Below are 22,064 nucleotides of genomic sequence, written 5' to 3' on the forward strand. Positions count from 1 at the left end.
ATGTTAAAAGCAGTTAGGAGAAGGAAGAGGGGAAGGACAGAGATAGAACAGACTAGTTTGCATGTGTTTGTAAGGGTAGTGTTAAGATGGTTATGACACTTCAGATAAGTAGTTGAACTTCATGGGTTGGAGGGCAAGCAAAAGAAGATTCAGGGTGTGGGTAGGAGGGGCCTTTGGTCAGATAAATTATTCAAGAAGCTATTCCTGGCATTTGTTTTGTATGAAATTATTACATTTGCTGCCTGGCCCTTGCAACGCATGAGTTTTCAGTAATCATAGAATCACAGAAAATTAGGGTCGGAAAGGACCTTAAGAGGGCATCCCCAAATAGATCTTCCCCAGCCAAGGCTTTGTGTAGCCGGGTCTTAAAAACCTCCGAGGGTGGAGATTCCATAACTTGTCTGTGTAACCTATTTCAGTGTTTTACTATCCTCTAGTGAGAGTTTTTCCTAATATCTAACTTAAACTTCCTTTGCTGCAAATTGAAACCATTGCTCCTTGTTCTTGTTTGCTGCCACTGAGAACAGTCTAGCTCCATCCTTGCCGGAACCCCCTTCAGGTAGTTGAAGGCTGCAATTAAATCCCCCCTTAGTCTTCTCTTTTCCAGACTAAATAAGCCCAGTTCCCTCAGCCTCCCCCCAGAAGTAATGTGCCCGAGTCCCCTCACCATTTCTTTTGCCCTCTGCTGGACTCTCTCCAATTTGTTCACATCCTTTCTGTAGTGCGGGGGGCGGGCAAACTGGACGCACTATTCCAGATGTGGCCTCACCAGTGCTGAATAGAGGAAATAATCACTTCCTTTGATCTGCTGGCAACACTCCTACCAACGTAGCTCAGTATGTCTTTAGCCTCCTTCCAACGTAACACTCCTACCAACGTAGCTCAGTATGTCTTTAGCCTTCTTGGCAGCAAGGGCTCTTTTTGGCAACACTGTTGACTTGTATTTGGCTTATTGTCCACTGTAACCCCCCAGGTCCTTTTCTGCAGAGCTGCTGCTTAGCCTTTTGGTCCCCAGCCTGTACTGGTGCATGGGATTGTTCTGCCCCAAGAGCAGGACTTTGTACTTGTCCTTGCTGAACTGCAAGAGATTTCTTTTGGTCCAGTCCTCCAATATGTGGAAGTCTTCCTGATCCAACCCATATCCTTCAGCATATCTACTACTCTCCCTATTTTGGTGTCATTTGCAAACTTGCTGAGGGTGCATTCTGTGCTATCATCCAAGTCATTGATGAAGATATTGAACAAAATCAGCCTCAGGACCAACCCTGGATTTCCTGAATATGAGAAATCAGTCCCCGGCCAAGAATTTGCAGTGCTGATTTTTTTAAAAATAAATTGTATTTATTTTTTTATTGTAAAGTTTGATTTGAAAAGTGGCAGGTTAGGGGAGAAGGTAAAGGAATTGAAGGTGAACCCTAGTTTTTATGATGAGGATATTTGTATGTGTAACAGTGGCAAAATTGGAAGACATATTTTTAAAGAAAGAAGTGAGGTGTATGCCTTTAGTCAGAATTTAAATTGACAGCAAAGGCTCCCGGTATAGTCGGAGGTGATAGTGCTACTCCTACAGAGGAAATGGGCTTCAAAACTTGACTTGTACAGCATGAGATACAATAATTGTATTTTTTCTTCACAATGTTAAAAAATTGTGCAATGGAGGTGAGATGGTCCTTTCTTAATGAAATCACTGGGTATTATCTGTTTTATAACACTGTTGTACTCCTCTCCATCTAAATATTGTAGTGCACTTTACAGATAACTCACTTTCTGATGGAGAAGTAGATATAATCTTCATTGAAAAATAAGGAAAACGAAGCATGGGAGACTGCTGCTTAAGATCATAGAAAATCCTGTGATAAAACATGAAAGAAAACTTTGTGCTCATGAATACCAGTCTTTTGTTTCAAGCAGAAGACTAAGTTTCTTCCCCTATGGTATTTTCAAAGACTGGAGCCATAGAATAAATAATATTTTAATACTTAGATTAATTCTAATAAGTGTAAACATATTAAAGATTGGTGATGAAATTGGAACCAAAATAAAACTGCCTCTTCCATAATCTGAGGCCCTGTAGCCCATTATTATGTCTATTATAGTGGAACCTGATCATGAGTGGACCTTCATTTTCTTCAGTAAATTGTAAGTTGAAAAAAAAAAAGGCCCTTGCTTAGAGAGGTGCTTGCAGTCTAAGGTCTGGACTGCATGACTAGATATATATGGGGCAATCAGCTAGTGACTTGGAGCATATCTGTTGCATGCCACAGATGAGAGGAGGAGGAAGAACTTTTTGGAGGGGAAAAAATATTCAGGATCAAATATTTAACCATGATCAACTGTTAATTGATGGTTCTTTGCCTTCCCTGAAATATAAACTCTTTTTCGTATTGTATGTCTTAAATATATTTATATGTTATAAGATAAACTAATATTGATTTAACTGTCATCTGTTGTTTTCCATTATATTTTATTTTTCCATTGAATTTTTATTTGGTTTATATATTTATTGCTGGTGACATGAACTTGTGTTAACAAATGATACATTAAAGGAAATGCAGTACAGGCAGTCCTTGGACTTACGGCACAATTGGTTCCTGAAAACTGCGTCTCAAGTCAAAATGTCGTAACTCGGAACCAATTTTCTCGTAAGAAACAATGTTATAAATGGGAGATTGGTTCCTGAACCAAGGCCCGATACCCTGTTTTCACCAAAAATACCCCAAAATTTTGTACTCGATCAATTATAGATAAGTAATATAGCTACATTAATGTACTCATATTGTAAATAGCAATCATATCGATTTGGAAGGACTTCTTTGACGTGGCTTTGCTGGATTTTTTGAAGGGCTCTTGGCTGGAATCTTGTCAGGAGTTTTGGCTGCAGGTTTTTCTGGAGTCCTGTCTGCTTTCTTAAAGAAAATGTCCAAGGAAGTTTGGACAGATGTTCTCCAGGGAGATGGGTGATGCAGCAAACTTGTTTGCTGGCGTGGCGTGGCGTGGCGTGGCTTGGCATCACATCGAATCAAGTGTTGTAAAGTTGAAACTGACGTCAGAAAGTTGAAACAGGGTGTCAATTTATAAGTGTTGTAACTTGAAACGTTGTAAGTTGAGGACTGCCTGTATTGTAAAATAGATTACATGTTTAAGTATATTATACATACTATATTGATAGCTACATTAACACAAGATGGATTATTTTTATATTATTTTAAATTCAAACAGGTTTGAGCAACACTTTATTTTAAAATCACCTTTCTCTCTGAAGATGAATACCTTTTGCTATACCTAAGATAACTGGATCTGAAATATTAAATACTAAAGCTATACATTTTCCAACTTTTCTTCCAAGTATGCATTTTTCCAAGGAGTTGTTTTTATTTTTAGAATCTTTGCTTAAAAATGAAATACAAAATCACATCTCATTATAATAACAAGCATTCTTGTTATTAAGAATATAAACATAGTATTCTATCATCATGTGTGTATGTTAGCTCAGTGTATAACCTAGAACTGGAAGGAACCTGGTCTACTGAGTCTAGTCCTCTGCATTTGCAAGCAGCCATTTGCACAAGGACTCCCTATAATTCCCACTTCAAAACCTCTCACGAGTGCAAGGCACAGTATATGAAACACCAAGAGCACATGATAATATGTCATAGTTCAGCTGCGTCAGACTTAAATGACTTGGTGGACTGGCTCCAGACAGAAGGGCTTCTGGTGGGCCAGTTCCAGACCATGCTGCTTGCCGAACAGCAGTTGAAAACCAGAAATTTGACAGAAGGTGAGGGGCAGGCCAGCACTAATTCCCTCGATACTGGCTATCCTGGCATGACAGTTCTGGGAACCACAACAATATGTGCTGCAGGCTGATGACCTACTTCCATGGGCTTGGGGTCCAGCCCACGAACTATGGCTGACACCTGTGCCATAGGTAAAGCAGATGAAGGCATGGCCAGTGCCTTGCCACTGTGATGACAAGGATGTAGGCGGTTAATATATGCTCAGATAATCTCAAGAAAGCACCATGGCCCATGTCTCTGAGGAAAGCAGAAGTCTCCCAGAGTCTGTACACATTTGATCTCATCCAGAAATTCCTTCCTGACTAAATTTGGTTGTTGGACTGGTCCTATGCAGACGAGAGAATCACAGACCTATCTGGCTTCTCTAAGTACTGGTAGGAGCATCAATTCACCCCAGGCAAAAAAACCTCTTCATCTCTGTTTTGTTAAGCTAACAAACTAAGATCCTTTAATATGCTTTCAGAAGAAGAGTTGTCCGTTCCATTAACCATTTTAATGGCCCATCTTTGAATCTTCTCCATTATAAGTTAATCTTTTTCTGAACGTTGGTAACTGGAACTGTGAAAGGCACACACAGTGGTAGTAGTAGTACCATCTGGTCTTTACTACGTACATCTTCCCTAATATACATTAGGATTGCATTGCCCTGCTTCACAGCTGTCGCATTCATGTTTCATAGGACCTAAGGTCAACCAATACATTTATGTTCCTCCCTCCCGCCCTCAGGTTTCTCCAGTCTCTGTACCCGTATCTTATAGTTGAAGTCCTTATTGGTCTGTAAATACATTTCACTTTACACTGTTAAACTTCTTTCCATTTCTGATGTTCTGTTCCACAAGATTTTCTAAATCTTCTTGCATTAAGACTCCCATTTTCTTTCATATAAAGCAATAACTCAGTTAGTGTCAGCTGCTAATTTTACTAGGACAAACCTAGTTCCAGGAACATAAACATTTTTAATGGGGATTTGTCTTACATTGATGGTAACCATATTCCAGCGAAATATCTTGCTTTTCAGCTTAACCCATGCTAATCGCCCTTTAAGCAAACTCCTTATCCACTTCACAGTTGCAGTGCTTGTTCCCATCTTCTCCAGGGTGGCCAGAATTTCGTCTGAGGCATGTCAGTAAAAGCTTTGCTTAAAAATCTTAAGTTTACCACATTAGTCTTATCCAGGAAGTGTGTTATCTTGTCATAGAATGATAATTAAATCAGTATGACATGTTTAAATCCCATTTTCTGTTTGCTTCCATATCTTTGCTTATATTTTCCTATAGTATAAATAATGTGTTACTAGTCTCGTTTTTTTGCCTGTTCCTTACAGTATAAGAAATACTAGCTATGTATGTGTTAAGTGAATAATATGTTTAAGTCCATAGTATATTTTGGCCCTGCTCACTCCTTTGAAATATAATTATACTCCGTTTAGCTGCATTGTGCCCGTCTTCAAGGGGATGAGAGAGAACCTGGGCAACTATAGGCCAATTAGCCTAACTTCTGTCCCAGGGAAAATCTTGGAAAAATTCATCAAAGAGTCTAAAGTGCGATACACTTGCAGAAGGTTGGATTCTGAATGACAGCCAGCATGGCTTCATCGTGGGTAGGTCTTGTTTTACCAATCTCATCTCCTTCTACAGCCAGGTAACTTGCCACCTGGATAAGAGAGAGGAGATTGACATTGTGTACCTAGACTTCCAAAAGGTCTTTGATCTGGTATCCCATGATGTTCTCACGGGAAAACTGGAGGATTCCGGGCTTACTGCTCGACAGTCAGGTGGGTAGGAAGCTGGCTGCAGGGTAGGACCCAGAGCATTCTAATGAATGGATCTGTGTTGTTCTGGCGAGAAGTGGCCAGTGGTGTCCCTTAGGGGTGTTTTTCAACATCTTTATCAATGATTTGCATGTGGAGGTAAAGAACTCAATGGCCAAGTTTGCAGATGACACCAAGTTATGTGGGGAACGTGGTCACACTGGAAGGTAGGTTGGAGATACAGGTAGACCTAGACAGGCTAGCAAGTTAGGTGGATCGGAACCAGATGAAGTTCAACTCTGAGAAGTGTAAAGTGCTCCATATGGCGGTAAACAATCCCCAACATACAGGCTCGGTGGCGCCATAATGACTAGGACCACGACTGAAAGGGATGTAGGAGTAATAATAGACCATAGTATGAACATGAGCCGTCAGTGCGATGCTGTAGCCAGCAGGGTAAACAATACTCTGGCATGCATCAACCGAGGCATCTCAAGCAAAACCAAGAAAGTGATTCTTCCGCTTTACTCAGCATTGGTGAGACTGCTGCTGGAGTACAGTGTCCAGTTCTGGGTGCTGTGCTTCAACAAGGACATGGGAAAGCTTGAGAGAGTCCAGAGAAGAGCCACCTATATGATCAGAGACTTGCAAGGCAAGCCATACAAGGAAAGGTTGAAGGACTTGAGCCTCTTCAGCCTAAAAAAGAGAAGGCTGAAAAGGGAGCTGATAGCAGCTTAGTGCTACATCAGAGGAATATATCAAGGGCTTGGCGGACAACTGTTCATCAGGGCACCCTTGGGGAAAACCAGGAGTAATGACCACAAACTCCTGGAAGACCATTTCAAGCTTAACACCAAGAAAAACTTCTTCACAGTCAGAGTGTCCAGACTGGAATAAGCTCCCTCCAGAGGTGGTGCAATCACCTACCCTGGAGATCTTCAAGAGGAGACTGGATGGTCACCACGCTGGGGTCACCTGACCCCAGTTGTCTTTCCTGCCTAGTGCAGGGGGCTCGACCCAATGATTTTGCGAGGTCCCTTCCAGCCCCTTACAATCTATGAATAACTAGTACCAGAAATGTTTTTGAAGAATCAAGACATAGATTAATTTACTCATATATAAAACCATCTGCCTTCCTTAAGTCAAAAAGATTTGGCCTTATTTTTTCCTGCTTGATAACTTCTCAGTGATGCAGCTAGCATCTTGAGATTTTAAATTTAATGTTTTTTTACAGTGGTCTGTTAAAGTCAGTTTAAAGTAAGTAAGTTATTCTATAAGTAAGTACACATGCATGCCCTTCTATCACATTATCCTTACATTTTTTCAGCATAAGATATGATAAATTAATCATTTGAATTCAGTTTTAGGGGTTGTTAAATCAGTAGTGCATTCGCTAAATATCATATACTGAGTTTTTTTATACGACATATTTCAAAATTAAGTGTTCTGCTTATTTTTAGAGCTAGGAAGATCTTTTGAGGGAACCTGACAGCAGCAGTGCTACTAAATGTATTGAGATGTAAAAATGTATTGCCCTTTTTGATGTCTGCTGCTTATACAGTTTCCATTTAAACTTAGCTGGTGAATGAAATATAGTATTTTTCTTCGTATATTATACTGGTAGGTACTACTTCAACTAGTCTGACAATACTTTGTGGCAGTTTTGTGGTGCAAATACACGTTTGCTCATTTTACTGATGGAAAAAATAAAAGATTAATGAAGAAAGAATAATCAGTTTCTCTCCGATTTCAGCCTTGAACAGTGTAGCGGTTTAGGTTTCAGAATGCTTTATGGGCACCTTTTTTTTTTTTTTTAAATGAGAATATGAGTAGGAAATTTTTAGATGATGTTTACTTATACAGGCAAAGTAGTTTACTTGTACTTTTCTGAAGATAGCATCCTCTCTCAATTTATAGTTGGCCACTCACAATTTTTGCAAAGTTGATAGCCAATCAGATATTTTCAGGCATTTGAGAGAGAGGGGAAATAAATATGATGTGCCCTAGTGACTCATTACAGCCTCAACTGTAATTGAATCATGGAGGGAATCTGTTTGATTACTAAAAGTCTTGCCAGTTTTCCTTGATCAGGAGATGTTTTAACTGGGGATAGCTATGCAAGGGTTTCTTCCAGCAGATAGTTTTAGCAAACTATGTTGCTTCCTTAGTCTATTAGAGTTCATGCTTTTCAGGACAGAGCACTTCTCTGCCTTGTTTTGTATCAATTGCCACACCACAGGGTGTTAAAAATGAATAGCCTTTACCTGGCTCATTATTTCTAAGGTCACCTTGGTAACTAACCCAGCCTGCTCAGTAATGAGGAGGAAAAGAGGCCTTTCTGCAACATGTCAGTTATTTATTCTTTTCTGAAACTGGCATTGGAACCATTCATGATCTACTGTTGCAGGAACCTAATGTTCATAAACAACCCACTTCTTCCTTCATTAAGAAGCGGAATCATAATGAGGAGAGAAACCACATGAGCCTACGTGCCTATAAAATGTGCTTTATTCCAAAGGATGAAGTAGAGCTGCAGCAAGATGAAGAGAACCTGCCCTATGAAGAAGAGATTTATAAAGATTCCAGTACCTTCCTTAAGGTAAGCTATTCCTGCAGTTAGATCTACCTTGATATGGTTGCATTAAGCTGTTTCCATAGCCGATGCAGTATGAAATATGATTGAGGGGAGAATTGGCACCCCCTGATTATCAAATTAATAAATAGCCCATGTTTCAGGCTAAGCTGAGGCACAATGAACCTAAGAGCCACAGTGAACCTGCATCAACAGCTAAAAATTGTAGTAATAGAGATATTTTTAGTTTAAGAACACAGGTTGAGGAAAGGGGTAGAATAGTCTTACAACAGTTAGGATTTCCTAGTTTATATGTTGCTAATGTGTGTGAACTGTGTGTCATTTTCTTCCTCCCTTTTTTATAGGGAACCCAGAGCTTAAATCCTCACAATGATTATTGCCAGCATTTCGTGGATACCGGGCACAGACCTCAGAACTTTATCAGAGATGTGGGTATGTCAGAGTAGTCCTAACAACTGACTTTCTTATTTTTCTGCACCTTTTGCACCTATGCTTGATTTTATTTTTACTTTTATTTTGATTTCTATAAAAATAAGGGAATGAGAGAGACTTGGGTAAAACTTGACTGTATTTCCTGCTATACAAGTTAAATATGAAGATGAAGTACCCCTCAGGTGGTTTCCCACTTCACAGTAAATCAGTTAGTTCTGACTATGGAGCTCTTGTTCAGAGAAGCAGTGTGGTCTAGTGGACTGATAAATTGTCCTTCAATCCTATGGATGACTGTTTTCTAATCCTGATCCAGCTTATGGCTTGTGGCCACAGAAGTACCTTCGACATCAGTCTTTCTCCTGATGTATAAAATACAGAAAATAACGCCTCTGCAAGATAGGTTAGTACCAAAGATCATGTCAGGAAGGCATAACAGTTTAAGTCCGTATAGTTGTACGTATTCTGGACAGTACTAAATTCATCCAGCTGTCTTTATAAAGCATAGGTTCAGTGCAAGATAAAATGAGATTTCAGGGTGCAAAACATGTCTTTGTGCTAATGCAAAACCTACGCTGATATGACATCTGGATGCTGCTGCAATATAAACTTACTTCCTCCTGCCATCTACTGAGTGATTAACACCAAATGTTCTCAATAGCCATGCTAAAGTTTTACCGGTTGTAACATGAAGTTGGCATTTGTAATAAATTCTTCATATTCTGGACCATGCATGTCTTCTAGCAGGAAACAAGTTCCTTTCAGTTCTTTTATTAAAGAAGGAGCTTTAGCTCCAAAGTAGATAGAGTACTTCCAAAAAAGCAGGTTGTAACACATCTCAGGTCCTAAACTGAGTCTTATTCCTCTGTGAAAATTATTTTCAAAACACTGTGCTGTTAGCATTTGGTTTACATTACTACTAATATGAGGTTTTGGCTTTTCTTCCCCTCACATTGCTGTTCAGGGAGGCAGCAAGGTAGCAGCCATAACCAAGCCAACATGACTGTTTTCATTCATGTTCATTCATAGATTTCATAGATTTCTAGGGTTGGAAGGGACCTGGCAGATCATCAGGTCTGTGCTCTTTCCTGCCTCTTCCAGGCAGGAAAGAGCACTGGGGTTAAGTAACCCCAGCCAGATGTCTGTCCAATCTCTTCTTGAACACCTCCAAGGTAGGGGAATGCACCACCTCCCTTGGAAGTCCATTCCATATTTTGGCAACCCTCACCATGAAGAATTCCTTCCTTATGTCCAATCTAAAACTATTCTTTAGTTTGTGGCCATTATTTCTGGTAACTCGAGGGTTTCATGTAGGTGAAATACTTGTGAAAGAGAGAAGGAAATGCTGTTTGTATTTGCTCAGATACCTGCAGTGTTAGCAAGTGTGAGAATTAACCTTTCAGTCCATTTTTTCCATTAAATTGGGAGGCATGTTAGACCTACTGCTTAAATACAATAAACCAAACAGGAATTTTGACAAAAAGTAAAGGAGAATGTTTCCTTGTAGATCATGAACTTTAAACTGAATGAGTGAACAAACATAAAAGAACTTTGCAAGTTGCAAATTACAGTAAAGTTGAGTTAATATTTGGGGTTGTCTGCTTTATAGCTTTTACTGCCACAGAAAATATTTAAATTTAACAGCATGTTTTCTTCAACTCAGGCTTAGCAGACAGGTTTGAAGAATATCCGAAACTTCGAGAACTCATTAGACTGAAGGATGAGCTAATTGCTAAATCTAACACTCCCCCCATGTAAGTGTTTTTGTTAGAAACTGGTTTCCCCTCTCCAGACTGGTATAATATTAGCTGTCTGCTCCACAAATCTTTCAGCACCTGTTAAAGATTTACACTTTCTATTTCTGGTTTGTATATGTAAATTAAATCACCAAAACTTCAAAACAATATAACTTTTATTTTGGATAATTTAATCTAGTGGTTTAATTGGTGTCTATATATAGATTAGATTTTTTTTACTGGAGAATGATTGTTTATAAAACCTAAAGCTCTGTTTTTTAAACTGTACTTTCAACCTCACTGAGATGCAAACGTACATCTGGCAGCCAGAAAGAAGAAATAATCACAAGTTTAACATGTTATAGTTTCAAACCACAAGGAAGCCTTTAAAAAAAAAGACAATCACCTCTTTAAGACTTTGACCTGAATATTATGAAAAGGTTGTTCTTACAATAGGAATATCTTATGTGTGCATGGTCTCCATGCTGTTCTGATTTATGTTAAAATAAGAAAATCTGAAGCTATGTATTAAACCTAATTAACCTTCAAGTTTCTGCAGATTTTCAGCTCTAATTTGAAATATGCAAAGTGTTTATCCTGCTTGGTTAAAACCTTATGAAAGTAAATTAGTGTGTTAATTTTAATCTGCATTCAGGAAGAAGAATCTTTTAGCACTTCTATGTGCACAATCTTTTGAAATTTCAGAATAATTGAGAAATGCTAATTATATGCTAATTTCAATGAAAGAATTCTGAAACCTAATGAGAGCTTCAAAAATGTTAAATTTAATTATTTATACTCTCACTATTATTCACTTATGGTAGCATTTTGAATGCTACCATTTTTTTTTATTGCATTAATGCAAAACTCGACAGTTCAAATGGTATACCCTAATTAGACCAAATAAAATCAATAGAAAAATCCCCTTCTGGCTGTATGGTTGGAAGATACCCTTGTCTGAGTCAGGAGATTCAGGATACTGAGAATTTACATTTTCATGGAGCTATAACAGTAATTTGCACTGCTTAAGAAGGGAAAATATAGGTGGATTTGGACAGGTATCATATTTGTGTGTTTAAATCTCAGAAATATGTTGCTTTTATCATGCTTTATTATGCCATTTAAAAACAGAATTCCCAGTAGATTGTATATGATCCTTGTATGCAAAACATATATAGAGCTTAAAGATGTATTATATTTTTGGGCCTGTGGCAGATGTTACAGCTATTGTAAGAAAATAACTCTTTAATCACATCATAAATTGTTACATGCCACACGTTCAGGGAACGTATCGTGATAGAATGACAGACAAACCATGAAGATATTACTTGTTAAATGTGGAGTATCTTTATAACTGGTTTCTGTTGTGATTTAATCTGAGCGTGAAGCAAGTTAAACATCCAGTGACTGGACTTTGTCAGGTTCTTCAGCATCCACAGTGCGTTGCTCCTCTCCTCCACCTTCTCCACCGGTCCCAGAGCAGCAGCCTGGACTATCTAATGCAGCACAGAGCCTCGTGTAGGGGTGACAGGCATGCTGTCTGCTCCTTCATACCTGCAGGCAAACAAGGGCTGTTGTCACAGTCCTAGCTGCTGCCCTGGGACCCTCATCCAGTCACCCTCACAACACTTATGTACAAGCCGGAATAAGGCTGCTGGAGCAGGAGGGACACAATCCCCCATGACCCAGACTAGGGGTCCTGGGCCAGGATGAGTTGTGCTGGATCTTAAGCCTGCTAGAGGCGTAAAAGGACAGTCAGGCTTGTCCTCCTGCTGTGCAGGGAGTGGGGAAAGACCTAGCATGGCTGGTCCTGGCCTGGGATTCCCTGGCCAAGGTCGAGCAGCAAGGAAATGTCCCCTGCACAGTTGGGGTTCTCCAGTTTGCCCCGCCCCACCAGCACAAGCTTGCAAGGCTCTTTCCCCTGTCCCATTCCCCCCGCCCCCTCCATCTCCCCCTACCGACAGCCTGTCCTTTGCATGTGAAGTCACTCACATTACTCAGTGTTTCCATCATACAGCAACATTTTTAGTTGCCCTTGCACAATTAAAATAACGTCTCTGAAATGTCTTAGGGTTGCCACCCCTCTGTCTCCCTAACTCAAAGCAAAAATAGATTTTTGTCTGAGCTGTGAAATCTATAAATTTCTCTCTGACGAGGAGCTGAGATGAGAAGCAACTGGTTTCTATTTTCTAATTGTAGACATTCTTTAAATGCATTCTGTGCCCGTAACCAATTTCTGTGGCAAAGGTCAGTGTTGTACCAGATCTGCACATACAAATGGATGCCCTGTTTTTTCCCCTCCAATCCTAATAGCACCTTCAAGGAAGAGGGGTCCTTTTTGAAAACAATAGTTTCAATAAGGTCTGAGAGATCTACAACCTTCTAACCCTCCTGTTCATTGTTTCATATCATCACTATGACTGCTTGCGTGGCAAATAAGTAAAATAAAATCTTTAATGCACTGTTAGCTGTACTTAACGTGTTATATCTGTGTAGTCTAAGAAAAAACATAGCTCTTGATTGACATTAAGGAAGTGGAACTTAATGGGGGAACCACTGTTCTACCCTGTCCAAGTACTTTGTCATAATTCATTATTTGTTCAAATAGGTATTTACAAGCAGACTTGGAGGCTTTTGACATTAGGGAACTAAAATCCAAGTTTGATGTGATTCTGTTGGAACCTCCATTGGAAGAATATTACAGAGAGACTGGCATCACAGCCAATGAAAAATGCTGGACTTGGGATGATGTAAGCTTTTTTTTGTTCTCCATGCTGTTCCAAAAGTCTTTGTAAACATCTGTGTAAAATAGAAGTTCACCCAGATCAGTTTAGGTTTGTTAACACAGGATTTTTGCATAGAATTTGTTCAAAAAGTTACACCTCTTAAAACTATGGTCTTCATCCACATGTATTTAAGTGACTCTCAAAACACTTCTTAAATTGGGCTATTTTGCTCCTTTCTGATGCGCTAAGAAGGCCTCAAAGATGTTTTAAAAAATGAGTAAATAAAACCACTCTGTGTTTTCTCTGATTGTTTTTAATATTTTGAAAAATCAGGAGGATTATGTTTGATGTTGTCTGGTTTTGTTGGAGGACTGACTGAGCGGGCTCTGAAAGCGTATTATGGTAACTAGTTCCTGAACTGGAAGGGTAAGGGAGTGTTCAGTCCTCCTTTCTCTGAAGTGTTTGTTAGGTACTGGAGTTGAACAAGAGTTAGCAAAAAGCAACCACAATCCACCTTAATCCTCAGATATCTGACAGTCAAATTCCCTTAGTTCTGGAGTTGCTGTTTCTTGAATTATGGGGGATCACTTTATACACCATAGGCATTTTTGAAAGAGTCAAAATCAGAGTGCCCAGTATCTTAAAAGATGTGGGGTGGAGATACCAGGATAGAGTTATATTCTAGAAAATAAGTGTACAGCCCCTCCCTCCCCGCCTTTCCTCTTTTCACTACTTTTTTAGTATTAAAATGTGTATACTCTGATTTCAGTTAGCACCAGGAGAAATATTTTTTAAATTAAACATATAACACACTTCTAAGAAGTCTTTCCATAAGCAGAAGAAAACCACGTTGTTGCAGTCTTAAACAGCTCTATACCCATAATTTCGCATGATTATCCCATCTGTCATTCATCCTCCCCAAGAAGAAAAAGCTTGGAAAGCCAGGATCAGGCATAGCAACTCAGTTCTTTGAGGTGCTGAGTGTTGAGTGCTGTTCAAATTACTGAGAGTTGACAATGCCAGCCATGTTGCTTGGAGTGCTTTTTAGAACTGAATCCAAAGAGCAAGATCTTTCTTCATTAGCTAAGCATTTTCGCCTTTAGTCCATGGGAAACAGAGTTAGAAAGATAAGAGTTTCTGTCAATTAAAAAAACCCCACAGTTATTCCAGGAACCATTAGATTTAGAAGTAAGGAAAATACAGAGTTTGCAGATACCTGTCTTTTAAAATGGAACGAAATGGATTTGTTAATGAATGGAAATGGAAATGGATTTGTTAATCAATGGAATCTTTCTAAATTGGAGACAAAGCTAGGAAAAATACCCACATTCTTTGTCATGATTTAAGAACAAGCCTATGGCTTCTATTCATAAAACTTGCAAGTGTAGAAGTTTGGTTGAGATGCATACACATGACGAAAAAATATGGATGCCACTGGTAACCCAAACTCTCATTTCTCTCTAGCATATGGGTTTGGAAACAGTGACACCATACCTGTGATATAAGCTTATGGAAAACTTTCACATTACAATTCCAGCAAGACATGCTGAAGCATTGAGGAAGTGTACAAGGAAAGAGACTTAAGTGTCACTATTGTATCTTGCAGCCATTTCTGTTGCATCATTATTTTTTCACAATGGCAGTGAATGAGTCTTGATTTGATGCGTTAGCAAATTATAGATGAATCTTTTCAACTTGTAATGAGTAACAGATGCATGCATCTGAAGTTATTGTACCCTAAATGTTGTTCATCACTTTTTGAGCCTCCACTCTGACACTTATTTTCTCTAGAGCTGGAAATAAAAGTATTTTAAAGTAATAGGTATCAGACTAGTTTTAGATGAGCATTTAAAGAAAAGCAGATGCCCTGCACTTACACTGCTAAGGAGATGACACTAAAATGATACATATAGTCAGGAAAACTGTATTGGTTATAAATGCATTTGGATTCAATGTTAGATTTGGTTTCACTCACTTCAAATCGAATAATTATCACTGTGGCCAATAACTGTATATATTTCCAAAATGGCTGTGCATTATTTTTAATTGAAACCAGTTTTCTGCTTCTATTTTTTAAATATTCTGACTGCCCCATAAGGTACAGCAAGAGAGAAGAGTGCTAGAACACTTACCATGTGGGTACTGGTGAATTCATTTTTATTTAATAAACTTATTGGACAATGGATTTAAAGTGACAGTAGTAAAGGAAATGAGACTAGATGAATATGTTTAATTAATGTGTATTCTTAAAGTTTCCATAGCAATGCAAAACATGAGAAATGTTCTTCCCACTAGAATCTGCGACCATGTGAAATATATTAAACAAATACTTCATTTGGAAAACATTAAATGTTTCATTGTAGATTATGAAACTGGAAATTGAAGAGATTGCAGCCCCGAGATCATTTGTCTTTCTATGGTGTGGCTCAGGAGAGGGCCTCGATCTTGGCAGAGTGGTAAGAATATGTTTTAATTTACATCTTAGATTAACACCAGATTCTACAATAGCACTTTTTGCTGCATGGATTCCTCAACTTGAAATGTTGAGGGGCATTTAATTTTGCATTGGGAGGTACAATGAGTGCTCAAATTAATTCATCAGTAACTCTTTAGACACTACTATTTTCTGGATGAGCAGCTGGAACTGTCTGAGGATCTGTAGTCTCTACAGGGATACATTACAGTTTTGTTTCTAACTCTTACAGTTCCAGTGGGAGCAGGGAGCCTTATTTGTGATGACTGCATTACTCTTTTAACTAAACAAATCATGGCTGAATATGTGCTTTTTGGTGCAGGCTTTCAAGATAGTGCCAGTCTTATGTAAGTTATAAGAAACTCTGGTTGGTACATGTAACGCTTTTATTTTCGTAAATTAATTCAATATAAATAAGCTGTCACTTGGTTTGTTTGGCTGCAACAAGTTATAGAACATAACTTTGTATGCAGTATCTTGTCTATTATTAGTAGGTACTTACAGACGTGAACCCCCCTCAGTGCTTTACTTGCAGCTTGGTGTGTCCCTGCACCAAGGGCAGCACATGCCCAGAAGAGTAATTGTGTCAGTTTGACCTGACTTACTCAACATTTGTATAGCTTGTGCGTTCCCACCACATTTTGTAATAAACTCTCAAATTACAATTTGCGGAGCTTTTTGGTGCTTTTATCGAATAGCTGATTGAATCAGCTATTCGATAAAAGTGCCAAAAAGCCCTGCAGAAGTGTGCAAGCTATATAGATGCTGGGGAGCCAGGTCAAACTAACGTGATTCCTCTTTCAGTACAGCGTGGGATTTGGGGGAGGTGGTTTCCATGTCTGTCAGTACCCAGTGTGCCTAAGTCTAGGCACACTGTGATTTACCAAGTCAAAACTATTATTATTTTTTATAGAACTTTTATTATTGTTCTCTCGCCAGAGTTTTAAAATCTTTTTCCTATGTTCTGATGATTTGTGCTTGTTGCTTAGATTTGGGTTTCAATAAGAGTGTCCAGTAATTTTTGCTTATGTGGTAGCATCTTTTCCTCAGTTTGTGCAGGCTGTCTTGTTAAGGACATTTTGCATTTGAGTAAAGGGTGGCTACAGCCAATAATGTTTTTGTTATATAGTATTTTTTCTTCTAACACAGTCTGCCTGAATAAATGTTTGATGTCTTTGGAGCAGAATTGCTGTAGTCAAACAGTTTTCCACAAAGGTGATAATCAGAGACCTGTGATTTACCACCCCCCCCTCAGATTTTATTCCATCAAAAACTAGGGATTAAATTCATACACTTCCTTTTCCCAAAATTTTTACTTAACTTTCTTAACAGCTGTAATTATTGTAACTGTTCAGGACTTGTTCACTTTTTTTTTTTTTGTAAAAATCCCATTTGTAAATCAGCTTCACCTGTAGTAGGAACAATGGGGACTTTAATGTAGATGATCATATGGTAACTTCTGGTATTTTTACCCTCTTGTAAAAATACCCTTTTTTTACCCTCTTAAATTTTACCCTTTTGTAAAAATACTGCCTGGTCTGAATAAACTTGGATATTATGATAAAAACTCTGGTGTCCAGCTGCACCAGCAAGGGTGATGATTCCAGAAAAGACTGATTTTCAGAAATCAGATGTATGCAGAGATGGATAATATGAACACAGATTGTATCTTGAGGATTTATTACAAATGTGGCTATAACGTGAGCATAGAGAAAACCCTGATGGTTCATGTGTTCGTAACCGATTCTGCTTCAGACAAGCCTGTTGCATGTTACAGTTTTAAACCTAAGCTGCTATTTCAGTGTTTGACGTAATATAACTATCTTTTATTTTTGTGTTTTATTTGAAACTTTGTAGTGTCTACGCAAGTGGGGTTACAGACGATGTGAAGATATCTGCTGGATAAAAACTAATAAAAACAACCCTGGGAAGACTAAAACACTGGACCCTAAAGCTGTGTTCCAAAGAACAAAGGTATGGCTTGACCTCAGCTGATCTAAACAAACACCAGAGGCTCCACTGTAATCGATAGTGTGCGTAACATCAACCCAGGGTTTTTATATTTTTTCTAATTTCTCTGTATAGATGGAATTATGTGGAAAGGTATTTTGCAGAATGGTTGATTAATTTCTTACCAATTCTAGACTCTACTCAAGTTGATTAAATATAGAAGTATCATCTGTATCTATTGCATCATGAAATTCTTTTCTAACCTTCTCAATGGTCTTATTCAGTCAAATCTCATTGAAATGCAGATAGCTGGGGAAGAGGGTTCATGGAAATTCTTTCCCACTCAATCAGCCTGAGGGGTAATGATGGAAGCTGGCTAGAATGCCTTATTGTTTTCATTGTGCCTACCTGTTACTAGAGCTGAAGTTGATTGTTTTTGACTTCTAGGTTGTTAAATATTACAAACCCACTATTGATATGTAAATCAAAGATGTTTGAGCAAAAGCTGGCTAACCAAAAGCTGGGGAAAAACAGGCTGGGATTTAGTTCCCATACTGGATTAGATTTATTTCATATTGAAGAACACTAGTTGCTTTAAATCAGAACTGAAATATTTCTTTTTGTTAGAAGAGCAGCTTTTGACTTTTTAAATTCTTTAAAGTTAGGTTCTACTGTCAAAATAAGTTCTGCTTTTAACAGTTTAATGTTGTGAAATATATATTTTCTGTGAAGGAAGAACATTCTGTTGACCAAACGGACGACCAGGATCTGGGGGAACGTTTGTTCACCAGAACGCCCCAAGGGATGACAAGGTCGACCCGTTATAAACTACTGCAAGACCGTTTCAGGCTGGACATAAGGAAGAATTTCTTTACTGTCCGAGCTCCCAAGGTCTGGAACAGTAGGTGGTTCAAGCACCTACATTGAACACCTTCAAGAGAAAATTGGATGCTTATCTTGCTTGGATCCTATGACCCCAGCTGACTTCCTGCCCCTTGGGCAGGGGGCTGGACTCGATGATCTTCCAAGGTCCCTTCCAGCCCTAATGTCTATGAAATCTATGAAATTCTGAATATACTTTTCTCGGTAAAGTTGCTGTTGCTGAACACATTTATAAGTTCTTTCATTTATTTTTAAAAATAATTTTTAAGACAAAGATTTTATTTTTAAGAGAATCCTTTCTTAAATCATTTTGATGGTCTTCTTTTTTAAAGTTAAAGGCTACTGTTGTAGATTTTTTTTGTCTCCCCTCCTACATCAGGGTCAAACCTTATTGCATTGCAGTCACTATTGCCCAGTGGCTCAGTAACACTTCCCCTTGGCACCAAATCCTTGTAAGTTGCAGGACTAACTGCTCCAGGAAGCAGTCTTTTATAACATCAGGAAATTCAGTGTCTGCATCCTGGTCTGATGTTAGATTGACCCCATCATTTTGTGCATAGTTCAAGTACCCAGTGCATGGCAGGAGTAGGTCAGGAGCAGCTCTGGGGCACCCTCTGCACCCAGATTAGCTGGGGTTAGCAAACGGAGGGGCAGGGAGAGAGGAGCAGGTGGTAGGAAGGCATGCAGCGGGGGGCAAGGCTAGGGTTCTGGCCAACTATTCCAAATGCCACTTGCCTCCCCACCACCTGTCTCTCTCTGCTGCTTTCCCTACAGCAGCAGCAAGGGGGACATATTTAAGGCAACCCTCCAATAATTAGATTCTGTATGTGGAAAATAATAACAAATGTATAGTTTTCCATATACGAAATCTAATTATTAGGGGGTTGTCTTGAATTTGAGAGTTGTCTTTGTTTCGGGTAAATATAGTATATGCACATGTGTATTTCTTGTTTCATTCTTATTTTACAAGTTGTTCATAAGAATAGGCAATTCAAGCATTAATGTCATAAGATTTATTTAGGCTTTAAAGACCTGTTATAGGAAGAGTGGTAGGTTGTTTGGGTGCTAATATTTAAAGCTTTTCCTATTTGCTGATGCCTGATGCCCCCAACATGTTACATTTAAGATGTGATATGCAGATTAATTGCAGCTTGAATAGTAACCAGCCACACATGCACCCCTAATCAAGGCACAATAATGCAGCAAATGAACCACAAAGTTATTCCACATTCCATATAATGGGGAATAACTTTATGGCTTATTTGTATCATGCTGTAAACTAAACCTTTGGCTGGGACCTGTCAAAACTCCACTTGCTGCCCAGCTGGGCTGCACGTGGTGTTTATACAACTTCTGGTGCACAGGGAGCTGTAAAACCATGTGTACCACTCAGCTGATTTTGACATATCCTGGTGCATGGGGAGGCCAGCATCAGGCTGCTGCAGCCTGCCATTGGGCTCCCCATGCACTGGGAGCTGCAAAAAACCCATGTGCCACCCAGCATGGTGGCATGCATGGTTTTATAGTACCTACTACATGGGGAAACAGGCATTGGGTTTCTGCTGCCAGTCTCCCTGTCTATGAAGAGCCATAAAACCACACATGCCATGCTGCTGGGCAGTGCACGAGGTTTATAGAGCTTCCAGGACATAGAGCTTGACATTGAGCTGCAGCAGCCCAGTGCCAGCCTCCCCATCAGAACCTGTCAAAAGTATATGTGCTACTCAGCTGGATGGCAAATGTGGTTTTATAGCTCTTGGTATAGGAGGAGCCTAACACTGGGGGCTGTCATGGCCTGATGTCAGGCTCCCCATATGCCAAGCTGGTAGTCAGATGGGACCCATGACCGGTTTGGTTTCTGGCCCCGGTTGACAATCAGCTGATTGGTTTCATCTTGTTGGTGCAGAGGGAGCCCAGGTGTGTAGCCTGGCAGAATGCATGATCATTAGGATTGTGGGTTAGTTTCCATCACGTCTGTTGTGAATGTGTCAAGGGCCCAAGTCACATGTATGCAACAAAACTATCAGAACTGATAATGTAACAAGAAAAAATAGGATAACTCCAGCCAGCTTTATTCTGCTCGTTCAGATTGCCAGGTGGATCTTCTCTCACCATTTTGAAGAAGAGCATGTTTCCTGATTATTGTGCCATATCAAATGTCCAGAATTTAAAAATAAAAGGCTAAGCTTTCTGTTGACTGAACTTTTACATCTGATAACTACAAAATAGTACCCTGGGATGTTTAGAAGCCATATTCCCTATACTTTTTGAATTTTAATTTTTGGCAGATGATAGTGTTAAAACACAGGTTTACCACTCTTGGTTTCATTGGTGATTTGCCTTGTTTGGTCATCTTTGCGCTTTCATTCTACTAAACTAGGGATCAGAGAAGCGTAAAAGTAAGGTGCTTGTCAGTAAGTTCAGTATAGGTCACTTTGTGTTTTTACTTTTGATATTTGTTCCCCAACTCTAAAATTTCTGCCAAAAATCTGGAACTGATTATATACTCTTGTCTGCTATTTTTGAGAACCATCTGGTGATGCTTAGTAAATCAGTGGTTTATGGTCTGAAGAAAATTGCTCATTTGAGTTTAGTACTCCCAAAAACAAAACACTGAGATTAGTATGTATAGTATAGCCCTTATTTCATCTCGTATCAATTATGGCGATTCTCCATTCATATATCCTTTGTTAGTCACTTTCATCAATCTATTATGTTATGAGGAAAGAAACATAGTGCAAGATACAGTTAATTCAACAAGCTTTGAACTGTTTTTTTTTTACTTGAGCTACACTAGTCATTTAGCACTGATTTTGTTTTTAGTGCATCATGGTAACTTCCAGCAAGAAATTGGGAGATGGAGACCAGTTTAAGAGGCATATTATAAAAATGCTCTGTAAATGACTGACTTTTCTCCCTCTTGCATAGTTTGACTGTGTTTATGGCAGTAGAAAAGAATAATTTGGACGCTTGCTTTCACAAGCTACACTAACATGATTTCTTAATGTTTGTGGCAAACAATAAGGAAAATAACTTGGTGCTTTCTCAGCACCGTTTAGAGTACCAGTTTGTGCTCCTTAGATCAGGGGTGGACAGTTATTTTGGGCAGAGGGCCACTTACTGAGTTTTGGCAAGCCATCGAGGGCTGCATGACAGGCAGCCAGGGGAAGATAAATGTCAATTTTCTAAAATTTTTAGGAGCCCCGTGGCAGGCCACATCTGGCTCATGGGCTGCGTTTTGCCCACTCACCCCTGCCTTAGATGAATTCAAGAAGCCATCTCTGCAGATTCATAGTTTCACTTCAGATCCCTTTTGTATTAGAATCATACAAAAATAAGGTTGGAAAAGACTTCACAAGGTCTAGCAAAGTGGTGCTCAACCTACAGCCTGCTGGTCAGATCTGGCCTGCGAAATAGTCATTTAGCCCACAGGGCTTATCATGGGTCCATAAATTTGACAGTGGGAGAGTGGTGACAGCATTAATTGCTGTTGTGGAGTAATGAATGCAGCCACCAATCCCCCGCTGCTCCTCTTTCTATGAAGAATTCTTGTCCTGTGCCCTTAGCTTAAATTGTACTATGTCCTAGTCAGTTGATGCCCTCAGATTCTTGCACTGTAGTGGTATATCTCTGCAGTGTCTCCACTTACGTATACTAAATAAGTGCAAAGTATGTTTCACTGCATGACACAGCACCAGTCACTTATATTATAACCAGTTCCCATTATC

General features: G+C 39.2%; 1 protein-coding gene across 1 annotated transcript in view; it reads left to right on the plus strand.

Moving 5' to 3' along the window:
* Positions 1 to 22,064, plus strand: part of METTL14 (methyltransferase like 14) — a 53,504-nt gene that overhangs the window by 10,026 nt on the left and 21,414 nt on the right. Inside the window, exons 4-9 of the mRNA XM_019522027.1 lie at positions 8,066 to 8,146; positions 8,485 to 8,572; positions 10,233 to 10,323; positions 12,914 to 13,055; positions 15,395 to 15,487; positions 17,362 to 17,478. Of these exons, the coding sequence (XP_019377572.1) occupies positions 8,066 to 8,146; positions 8,485 to 8,572; positions 10,233 to 10,323; positions 12,914 to 13,055; positions 15,395 to 15,487; positions 17,362 to 17,478 (612 nt within the window). The remainder of the gene's footprint in view (positions 1 to 8,065; positions 8,147 to 8,484; positions 8,573 to 10,232; positions 10,324 to 12,913; positions 13,056 to 15,394; positions 15,488 to 17,361; positions 17,479 to 22,064) is intronic.

Source organism: Gavialis gangeticus, unplaced genomic scaffold, assembly GCF_001723915.1.
Source record: "Gavialis gangeticus isolate Ggan-Ray unplaced genomic scaffold, GavGan_comp1, whole genome shotgun sequence".
In the NCBI taxonomy this organism is placed as follows: Eukaryota; Metazoa; Chordata; order Crocodylia; family Gavialidae; genus Gavialis; species Gavialis gangeticus.